The sequence below is a fragment of the Scleropages formosus genome, chromosome 7, assembly GCF_900964775.1.
Source record: "Scleropages formosus chromosome 7, fSclFor1.1, whole genome shotgun sequence".
Taxonomy (NCBI): Eukaryota; Metazoa; Chordata; class Actinopteri; order Osteoglossiformes; family Osteoglossidae; genus Scleropages; species Scleropages formosus.
The window spans coordinates 30,053,587-30,065,414 of record NC_041812.1 but is presented as its reverse complement, the minus strand read 5'-3'; the positions used below and the strand labels follow the sequence as shown (position 1 = coordinate 30,065,414).

The 11,828-nt window shown below is 39.8% G+C and overlaps 1 protein-coding gene across 1 annotated transcript; it reads right to left on the bottom strand.

The window, feature by feature from the left end:
* Positions 1-206: 206 nt before the first annotated feature.
* mrpl21 (mitochondrial ribosomal protein L21) lies at positions 207-3,674 on the bottom strand. Its single transcript, XM_018743341.2, has 7 exons — positions 3,508-3,674; positions 3,097-3,154; positions 2,512-2,600; positions 1,861-2,024; positions 1,403-1,455; positions 859-962; positions 207-358 (listed from the first exon to the last, which is right to left on the bottom strand). The coding sequence occupies exons 1-7, from the start codon at positions 3,602-3,604 to the stop codon at positions 294-296; spliced, it is 630 nt and encodes a 209-aa protein (XP_018598857.1). The 5' UTR covers positions 3,605-3,674; the 3' UTR covers positions 207-293.
* Positions 3,675-11,828: the final 8,154 nt, after the last annotated feature.

Here is an 11,828-nt window from a genome sequence, read left to right as displayed (position 1 = left end):
AGGAAATCAGAAGATTTTACTATAACAATAGTGCTGATGACCTGTTTGAGCAGTAGCTGTTGATCGAGTAAGGCCATACAGTCCACAGTCCACTCATTACATAACGTGCAAAATCTGATATATGCTGATGTGTGTCATGCAGTAGTCAATTTTTTATACAGTTCAAAAAAATCATAGGAAAAAAAGGTAGTCTAAAAGAGGCCATGTTTTCATTTATGGAGTAACATTTTTAATTTCGTAAAGAAGCAGTTACAGAGTCACAAACTAGAAAATGCACAAGGAAAGGCTTAATCCTAACACAGTCCTGAGGCTACTTCTACTGTGTTGATCCGAAGCACTGTCTGAGGCTGCACAATAACTGCAAAACAAAAAATTTACAAGAAACATTAGATTCACAGTAATATGGCTTCCTGTTGGGTCAGGCAGTATAAACATATATCCTATAACTTCCTGTGGTTCAAGTACAAAAAAATCCAATCCAGTTGTGACCGGAGAACTGTAGTATTAAAATATGTCTATAGCATTTCAGAGATACAACATCTTCATGCTAAACTTCCAAGTGATTCAATTCCGGCATTTGCAGACAGCAAGAAATAGAGCTCATTTTCAATCAACATTAAAGCTTCTACACTGAGTTGAGTGATTTGCAGAGTGAAAAGAAAGGAAACAAATTGGTAAGGATTGCATTGCAGGAATTCAGGCACTGTCATAGAAAAATACCTTTCCACATATTTGAGTCACATATATGCTCTGAGAATTTTGTGAATTACATGTTGGTATTAAGTATGCACCAACAGACCCACAGCCATTGCTTTCATCCACAGAGGAAACAAAAGAAAATAATAATTAAAAGCATACTTCTTTTCCTTTGGTATCTGTGTCTTTTCCAAAACCGCATGTGCACTTGTGGCCAGGATTCTGTCTTCTCAATAACCGTAGCCTCAACTCTAACCAAATTTCGACTGTGGAAAAAAGAAGAGTATTTGGTATTATGATCCATATTATCTTGATTTTGTCAAAAAGCACTGAACGATTGTAGCATACTTTTACATCAGAATCTTTCAATCACAATTTACTCTGGTTATCGATCACCCCAAAACAATGAAAAAAATCAAGGGCCACCCACATCAGTTTGTAACCACAACGTTACAGAATGACTTGTTATATAAGTATGTATATAGTATATGATCTCATTTCATTAAAAAAATTGTCTGATAATTCCATCATACATAATACACACAGAAACATATATGCATGTATACTAACATGCTGAAGTGCAGCAACCTGCATGCAGTTAATTTGAAACTGATTAAAAGGTCAAGGTTTTGAAGCAACAACATTAGCACCCTGACAACAGTTAAATAGTGATCTGTTTAATGAAAACAAACAAAAAAAAACAAACCCAAGAAGTGGTCTTCCAATCAGTGTAAAATCTTCACCACCTACCAGCAACACCTACAAATTTCAATTAGAAATGTATCATCTAAATCTAGGGGTAACAAAATAATTTTTAACCAGTTATTCACTGAGTAATTTCAATTAAACTTTTCATATTTCACAGACTTACAGCATTTGTTTAAGAACAACATCTATCACAAATGGCAGGAGAGCATACGGAAGAAGTTAGAGAAGAGCATACATGATGCCATCTTTGCTTGAAATATATATATATTTTAACCAAAAATATCCATAATGTGTTAAATTAAAAATTATTCAAAACAAAAACCCACTCATTTATGAAAAACTAAAAGCTTCTCATATCAATTAATATAAAATTTTGTACTGTCTAGTCAATGTTCTCTTTATAACTTTACTCCATTATAATTTCACTCTACTTGGGACTTAAATAAAAAAGCGAACCTTTTCAAGTCTTATTCTGTCTCCACATTCAGCATCTATGTGGTTTTCAATGAGTATTAAATCTTCATTTGTTACTTTCCACTGCCGACTCGCAAAATGGACAACCGCAAACAGCCTTCCGTATTTTCCTTCAGCAAGGATGTTGCTGACCTTAGAAACAACATCTGGAAAAAATGAGCAATTTTTGCATTACTAACTTGGATACCACTTTGAAACATTATACAGGTGGTACCCGATTTATGATGGGGTTACGTTGCTCAGGGAAACCCATCGCAAGTTGAAAATACTGTATGTCCAACATGCATTTAATACACAACACTGCGTGCCAGACTGGGAGATGCAGATTGCTGCCGCTGCCCAGCATAGCGAGAGAGCATCGCACCGCATATCGCTTGCCTGGGGGGGGGGAATCTAAATTCGAATTACGGTTTCTACTGAATGTTTATCGTCAGCTCACCATCGTAAGGTCGAAAAAATCATAAGTCGAACCATCGTAAATCAAAGACCACCTATAACTTGTATATGAGCAACTCTAACAAGTTGCCGTGTATTTTGAGTATATTAAAACAGAAGGAACTACATGGAAGTAATTTTTAATGCAAATTTATACAAAGTCTAAAAAACAGATTTGCTTGGCCAGAACTGCCCTACCTTGATGTTGTTTGGCCTCTTCCACAGGATCAATGATTGAGACCTCTGGCCAGGGTGGTCTGGACAAAGATGTTGGTGGAACACATGACCTAGGAAACAAGATTACATGTTGGATATACAGCATTAATTACAGAGGTACAGATGTGTAGTACATGCCAGTTATTCTAGACAACAAACGTTACAGTGTTGTTCTTGGCAGTATTTCAGATAAACTGCAGTTTAATTGACATGACAACTACACTACGCATTCATTCAGTAACCGCTTATTCTAAGCAGGGTCACGGTGAACTGAAGCCTGTCCTGGAAGCAACGCGTACAAGGCCGAGTACACAATTTCATGTCACCAATCCACCTGAAGCGCATGCTTTTAGACTGTGGGAGGAAACCCAGGCAGAAAGGAGAACATACAAACTCCACAAAGACCGAGTGGGGATCACACACACGTTTTCTCACATCACCCTGGTGCTGCAAAGCAGTGGTGCCACTCGCTGCATCACCATGCTGCCGCATTTAAAGACGTGATAAACAGAAACAGGCAACACACATTAATAGTAACAGAGAGTCATAGAGGGTACACTGTATTACCGGGGCGGAGATTTGATGCTTTGTGAACCCTGACATCGCACAAGTGGAAGTGGAATTTCTGGAAAAAGGAAAAAAAAATAAAAATGTCAGTGAATTTCTTTCTAAGTTATTAATTTCGCAGAGAATTCATGTTGTAAATTAATTGGCAATTAGCTGCCTAGCAAACCATTTATCAAAGCAACATATTTAATACTATTTACTTAGCTGTTTTGTGTTTATATCTGAGGGCAGGCGTTACAAGTTCATTTCCTTAAATACGCAGGCCCACTGGCCTGGGATTAATCTTTAGTCTAGAAGAAGTGAACTGACTGAGAGAGATTCCTGATTGTGAATGCCACTCGTTCCGTTTCCCTAGGCTAGCCTAGAGGTCCCACAGAAACAGCGTCAATGAAATAAAGACTTGAAAAACACCTCTCTGTGTCTGAAGAAGCGACGGGAAACCGGCTCTTCCAAAGTTCCAGCAGACTCTGAAAGGTCCTCTACATGCAGCCTTCAAAGCCACCGCCATCTTCGGGTAGAAGGCAAGGTCGGTACTACGAAAATAGGTACACCCCCAGAAACAATACGCTGCCTCTAGTGCGTTCTGCCCCCTGAAAATAATAATTGTATTCATTAAAATAAGATTAAAATTGTGTTTCGAGGCATTTACTCGCTTTAGTAATACAACGACATTTCTTCGCTTATTAACTGTCTATCTGTTAGAAACTGTCAATATTGCAAAATCCGGAACCTTCTGTAAAAGAAAAACCCGGCGCTAAAGTTCTGACGTCACGTGGTCTTCGTGTCCTTTATTTCCGGTTCTCAAAGATTCGGCTACGCTAGTAGAGATTCTTTGTTTTTTGAGTGGTTCCCGTGTATATAGTTTGACGTTTCACTTTCTACGTTACCCTTTTAACCTGTACATGCTCGAATTTTGTCAAGTTAATTTATGTATAAAACAACTATCAGTATTTTGTGTTGACTGCAGCTCTGAGGGTAAAGTGAAAAAAGTATTTTAACGTAAAGACAAATTGAATATTTGTCGTAACGTAGGTATTTTACATGTGGCGCTACTGGTTCGGATGAGGCGAAGGAGAACAAACAGGCTGCGTTCATTACGAACACAGTGAGTGAAATATAATGCTCTCTCGCCTCCGAGCACTCGATTTCCTCAAGGACCTGCGCCTCTTTCCACGGACATCTTCAGTACAAGCGAAAGATTTGTGCGTTTTGAAGCGGGGAAACATGAATTTCTTAGCCCCCATCAGGCTTTTTTTTTTTTTTTTTTGTTTCCACTACCAGTCGACCAGTGTGCCAATGGCTGCTGAAAGAATCATCGCCCCCCCCCCCCCCCCCCCCCAGCTCTCCAAGAACTGTACTCGTTCAAAGTCAGTAAAAGGGCTAGCAAAATCATTCTAGACCCCTCACATCCAGGCCACTTCCTCTTCGAACCTTTGCCATCTGGCCGGCGCTACTGAGCACTGAGCACCAGGACAGCCAGGCACAAGAAAAGTTTCTTTCCTCAGGCCATCTACCTCATGAACAGCTAAATTCCCCCCTAGAGAGTAAACCAGTGCAATACACAATGCTATTTATTTTTATAACTATTTATCACATCATATCTCACACTCCCTTGCATTTGTATAGAACATACCTGTACATACATACAATGTTTAGTGACTACTTTTGTATACTGGGTACTTTATATTTTTATATATTTTTTATCCTTCATTCACATATTCTATCTTCTCATCTGTGTCTTGTCACTGTCATTCTGTCTGTGCTGTGGAAGTTTCTGTCACCAAGACAAATTCCTTGTATGTGTGAACATACTTGGCAATAAAGCTCATTCTGATTCTGATTCTGATTCTGATACCAGTCACCTTCTTATATTCCACTCTTACAATTAACTGGAGGAGGCAATTTCTGAGACACGATCCCTCCATCTGGAATTTCATTCTGAAATTTGTTTTTGACCAACTCGGCGGTCTCTCATTCCTTCTGATGTGCAATGTAGAGAACTTACCTGTTAAATTGTCAGTCTTTCACAAACAGGCTCTGTTGGCTTGGAAACTAATTTACAAGCACAATTTTTCTCCACACCGCTATTATACTTGGAACAATGGTGAGATCCTGTATAAGGGTAGGAGTATTTTTTTAAGGAGTTGGTTCGACAGAAATATCCTTCTGGCGGGCCAGTTGGTGACCTCACGAGAAGTTCTTATGAGTTACACTGAATTTGTGTCATGTTTTGGGTTTCATGTCACAAAGAAAGAGTTTGGCCTGTTAATGAAGGCTTTTCCTAACGGTTCTGTGACTCTGCTTGGAGGGGTCTCTTACCCTACTGTTGTTTCTATAGCGAACCCAGTCGATACTCCATGTGGAAGGATCTGTTTTTCGCAGTCTCTCAGAAATAATAGCAGAGTGGTTCGGTCTTTGTTTCGGAAAGAAGTTGCCACCTTACCTTATGTCACTGCTTATTGGAACACCTTTGTTGATGAGGTCCCATGGGAGAAAGTTTGGCTGTTGACTCACAAATACTTCTCAACTAACAAGGTTAGGGAAATCTCTTTCAAGATAATACACAAATTCTATCCTGTCAAGCATTTTCTTAGACGATTCAAGGATAGGATTGATGTAAGTTGTTCTTTTTGTAGCCTGCACCCAGAAATGGTGCCTTACCTCTTTTGGCACTGCCATTATACCAAACAGCTATGGAGAGATGTCTCAGAATTTATTATTGATAAATTGTGTAAGGATTTTGCTTTGTACTATGAATATGTACTGTTGGGTTCTTCCATTTTGAAAGGCATACAGAGAAACAAGCATATATCATTAATTTATTAATCATTTTGGCTAAATATCATATACACAGGTAAAAATTCGCTAATAAATAAACCTATATTTTCTGTTTCTCTTAAAGATGTTAAGCAATACATAGACACTATCAAGGAGTGTGATAATAAGAAGGCTATTAAGACTGTTTATTATTGTGATATTTTTAAGGACTTGATGTAATGTCTGGTTATAGGAGTGTTTTATAATTTAAGTTTTATTTATTTATTTTTTTTAAATTCCCCCTAGCTGGGTTGACTGTTCTGGGTTGATGTTTTGGTATTGTGTGTGATTTGTTCAATTTAAAAAAAAAAAAACCCTTCCTATATTCCCCGTAAGTCCTCCCAGTGGTTGCGCACTTGCAGTTTTCCCATAATTCAACTATTTACAATAAACAGGTTTCCTGCTCAAACTCGTGGTAACGCGGGTCGTTACAATATATTTGATGATGACTACCTAGTTGAAAAACATCTGAATTGATTACAGTGTGGTTGGAACTAACGGGGGTGTGGTGGTGAAGTAGGTTTGGCTTGTACCTGTTCCCTGGTGGGTCTGGGGTTTGAGTCCTGCTTGTGGTGCCCTCCGACAGATTGGCGTCCCATCCTAGGTGTGTCCCCGCGCCCTGTGCTGCCGGGCTAGGCTCTGGCTCACCGTAACCCTGTTTGGGACACGTGGCTTTAATCAGTGGGTTGGGGCTACCTCTTTATTTTGGGTTTTCATATTTCTGTTTGCATTTTTTAATATGCATATTTGTATTTTTTGTGTGTTCTTCTTTAAAATGAAAGAATTTAACTAAATGAAATCCATGAAACATGAGTCACATTATATGTTCCATTTGGTTACTTTTCATCTCCATCTAGAAAGTAAGTATAGTCACACAAAACCCAGTGGTGAATGTGTGTGCATAGCCATGTCTTTGCTTAATGACTTTGTTTCTCTCATGCGTTCTGTACTTTGCTCGGTGTCAGGCAGGTTTTATTCACATGTTAAAAATGATCTTGAATAGTGTGTGGCACCACTGTTTAAAATACATTTACATGTATTCATTTAGCAGATGCTTTTCTCCAAAGCGATGTACATCTCATAGAAAATACAATTTGTGCATTACCTTAGGAGAAAGACACATAGCTGCAAATGTGTGACTATGTGTGTGTAAAATACATGCAGGTCTGTGAGGTCTTAAGTTGGAGTTGGAAATTTCTGTGGAAAAAGGTGTTGAAGAAGCAAATGACACCCCTCTTGTTCAGCAGAATAGTGTACATGTACCCCCAGAGCTTTTTAATAGCTGTGAGTACAGCCAACAAGTAAGCCAGTCTTCCCAAGGAAGGAAAAGACTACCATCAGGTTGTCCTTAAGTTATATTTTTGCAGCATCTTGTCACATTGGTATGTGTCATGGATTTTAATGTCTGCTTTTCAAACTATCCGTATCAGGGAAATGTACTCCAACTTGAACCCGCAACTATACAACAGTTAGACAGAAGCCTCTACAGAAAACGAACGTATCAATGAGCACAAATGGTTCTTAAAATCTCCTTTAGATTATGTGTTTTCAGATAAGAGGGAATGATAATGTATTAATTACATCTCTAGTTCAGAGTTCCAGGCTACACTTATTTTAAATATAATAGCTACTACTCTGCATAAAGTGTAATTTCCTGCATGTGTAGACAGTACAAATGTAGACAGCCTAACCTCTCCTTATGCCATTTAAAAAAATGCATTTGATGATGAACAAAATTATTATGTTATCCTATGGGTGGTTTCTCCATTGCCAAAAGGTATGCAGATCAGGTCAAATGTTGACTGAATTGCCCTTGGGGTGTGTGGACAAGTGTGAGATAGGGCCCTGTGATGGACTGGTGTCCTGTCTGGAGCATATCCCACCTTGTATCCTGTGTTTTCTGGGACTGGTTTCAGATCACCATGACCCTGTTTGGACAAGCAATTGAATGGATGATTTTGCTCCCTGTTATTACACATATCATATAACAGACATGGTAATTTCCATACTCGTATGCAAGGACATTATGTCCTTACTGTACATCTGCATGCACATTTTATTCACCTATAAAAACTGCACAATAATGTGCAGTAAATCTTGTCTTAAGGTTAATGTAAAATCTTTTGTCTTTTTGGAAATAACTTGCATAACATACACATCAGTTCTTTTGAGATTTGTCAGTTTCAACAGATCATTTTTGAGGTGCATGTCAATGGCTTTAATGACTCAGTATAGCAGCATATCATCCCCTACAGATACTGTATATGCTGCACACACCAATCTGTGTTTTAAATCTAACAACACCTGAAAAATATTCTGACAAAAGAGAGTACCAGAAATGTGCATTTTGACACTTGTAACCACGACCTGTGATAAGGATATAGCCTCTGCCACGCAGACATAAGTTCGGCCAAATTTTGAAAAGCCAAAGGGCATGTACAGTTACGTGCAGGTGGCAGTGTTTATACTCAGTTTATGTTGTAGATACTGAGAACTACAAGCCCTAAGTCTATAATCACTATTAGAAAGGTAGCTGAATGCATCTGTCTGAAGTACACTGCTTATAAAACTGAGTACAGCGGACAGTAATCAATGTGTGGGATCTGACATACTGGACAAGGTGAAGAAAGCAACCTTAAGTTTTTGTGACTGTTCCAAAGGATACATGTGGTGGATATTGAGGTAGTAGTAAACACTGGGCTCTGTGAAGCCCACCTTAGACCTCAGTGCACCTAAAATTCCCAAACCTGATAAATTATGTAATACTATATCAATAAAGTGTTTACATATGTATAGTCAATAGATTTGTTAGGTTGAGTTTATTTAGATGTGAGCAGAACATTAACCAGTTACAGTGCCCTCTAAAGCATTGAGAGGATACACGTTGGGTTATTTCTCACCCCACAGAGCACTGGAACTCCTACATTGTGTTATGATGTAAACTGATCATATGTGTAACCCTGGGTCTCATAAGGAAAATAGAAAACTTTACTGAAAAAGAAAATCATTTTCATTGACAAAAATCTACCTTTTTTTTTTTTTTTATACCAACACCACAAACCAGATGAAAACTAGTGGCTAAGACAGTTGTAGGGCACATGCAATTTTATGACAAACCTTACTTGTGGATTGCAGAAAAGCAATTCCAGAGTTAATGCCTTCTTGTATTTCTGTTTACAGTGAGAGGGGAAAAAAAAAAAAAAAAGACCACTGAGTATAGCGTGACAGGATGAAAGTTCAGGTGACACACATCAATTCAGTGCACACTGATAAGACATGTGTGCAGCATGGTTTAGGCACCATTCATTATCTAGGAAAACTGTTGCCTGGTTCAGGTTCCTAGATAATATCCAAGTGAGAAACTAGCTGTGTGGATCACTAACTCTAAAAAGAATGAAATGCCTTCAGGAGGGGAAGAGCAGCATGGTAGCACAGCAAGTAGTGCTGCTGTCTCACAGTGCCTGGGTGGTGTGAGAGGCCATGGGTTCACCCCCCACTCAGTCTGTGTGGAGTTTGCATGTTCTCCCTGTGTTTGTGTGGGTTTCCTCCCACAATCCAAAGACATGCTGTTCAGGTTCCCCCATAGTGTGTGTGTGTGTGTGTGTGTGTGTGTGGGGTCCACTGATATATGGATGAGTGACTCATTGTAAGTAGTGTATCTAGCAGTGTAAGTCAGCTTTGTGAATAAGGTGTGGGCTGGTAACCCTACATAGTATCCATTGTAAGTTGCTTTGGAGAAAACCATCTGCTAAGTGAATAAATGTCAGAGTGCATCCAAAGACCACTCAATTTTCAGAGAAAGTATTCCTTTGATCTCCAACAGCTTCACAGATACTGGGCTGCCTGCTGTGTCTGAAACTACTGTTTGTCACACATTGCAAATGAGGTTATAGGAAGAAAAAATGGTTTCAGTTTGCTGGTCTGGGGGTTGTGGTGATCTGAAAAGAAATACTGTCTGGACTTCGCTCGTGGTCCAGCATATTTCACTGCACGTTTCCCCCATTCCACTCCTCTCACTACAGTACTGCTGTACACTTGCTGTACAATGTGACCAAGTTAGAGAGGAGCATCAGTGAACGGAACAAGGTGAGCAGCACTCTGACCAATAGATCTGCAGTCTGCTGATGGACACGGTGGTAAAAGAAAAAAAAAAAAAAAAAAAAAGGGAAAAGGAAGATAATGCTAAGGACAAAATGTACCTGGAGGATTCAAAATAGAATTTAAAAAAAATGGTTTTAGCTGCTCTAAGTCAGCACTTTTAATTCAGTTGCATCGGTATCTGAAAATAACACAATATTTATAGTTGCGCGGCCAAGCATGTGTAATCACTCCCGTCAAGCGCTTGTCTTTGTGAGGGTCGCGCAGTCTGAGCTATAGCTCCCGAGTCACTGTATGAGAAATAACTGGCTCTTGTGTCTCTTCTCTACCTTGACCTCTCTGACCTCTCCGTCCTCCCTGTTCTTCTGGTTTGTGTCAGACCTGTCAAGAATGTGAGTGCACGTTGGGAGTTCTTCTTTTAATTTCTCTCTCTTTGTTTTAGGTAAAAGGGCCAACGGATGCGACTGAAGTATCATATATCCTCTCTATATGTATAACCAATCACAGTGCTCTGTTGCTTGACATTACCTTTTGTGGTTTTGTCCTTAGACCCTGACTCACTTTTTTAAACCAATGAAAATTTATTTCTTTGTTCTGCAAAATTGTATATAATCTATGTGAACACACAATAAACTTGAGGATTTGGAACGAAACACTGCTTGTTCTTGTGTCCTAATCCTCCCGGTGATCACTGATCTCTGGTGTCTGGACGGCTGTGAGGTGGCAGAAGGCTGAGATAGAAGTTAAGATAATTTCTAATCTAACACATTGCTAGCCTGCTTTGGAGGGGCACCTACACACAGACAGGAATCACTTGTCCAAGGTGGGGTCATGGCAAACCGGAGCCTAGCTCGGCAGCAGAGGGCGGAGGGCCGGGGACACACCCAGGACGGGACGCCAATCCCTCGCAGGGCATCCCCAGCGGGACTCGAACCCCAGACGCGCCAGAGAGCGGGACCCGGCCAAACTCGCTGCGCCGCCCCCCTCGAGACATACCTATCACGGGCGATTCGGTTACAAACTAAACTGAAAGCCATGTCTTCTGACGGATGAAACTCACGCGAACACAAAACACAAACTCCTCACAGACTGAGGGAGCTTCGAACCTACGACCAACTGAGGCGTGAGAGGCGACAGCGTTACCCGTGCTCCGCCGCAGCCTCCCCAAACAAAGAGTCAATATAATCATTATTTCTCTCATGAAAAGCCGTAGAAATGCGTTAATAATATAAACAGTCATTATATACAAAAGCAAACCGTAAAAGTTCATGTTACATAATTAATTATTGCAGCGGTGAGAGCGCAGACCTTCATTCCTTGAGACTGAGTCGTCCGACCGATGTCACAAAAGTTATTTTTTCCTCCTTCGTTTTGGTTGTCCTTGTCCTTAATTGTCTAACCCTAATAATACTATAGACCAATAGCAATAATATGTTCATCATTGATTATTGTAATTGGTTTACCAAATAAAATAATTGCGGTATTAACAAATACGGTGGTGAAAATCGTTTATGAAGTCCTTAACGTCTTTTCTAAATGGAGGACTCTTTTATGTGGTTTTGGTGGAGGAGCTAAATCGGTTCACGTGAAGAATATATTTTAAAATTAAGATTCACGGTTGTTTGCTGCCAGCTGTCAAAGTGAGTCGACCGTCAATCAGCGTTTGTTACTATAACAAGGGAAGGAGAGTCGCTCCCTACGTAGTCACTAGTGTTGGCTCAAGTTCTTTGTTAAAGTGGTTCTTTCTAAGAACGCCAAGGATGGGTAAGTAAGTTGGTGTGTGGCAAAGTCAAACTGCTACAAGGTTTGCATGTGGA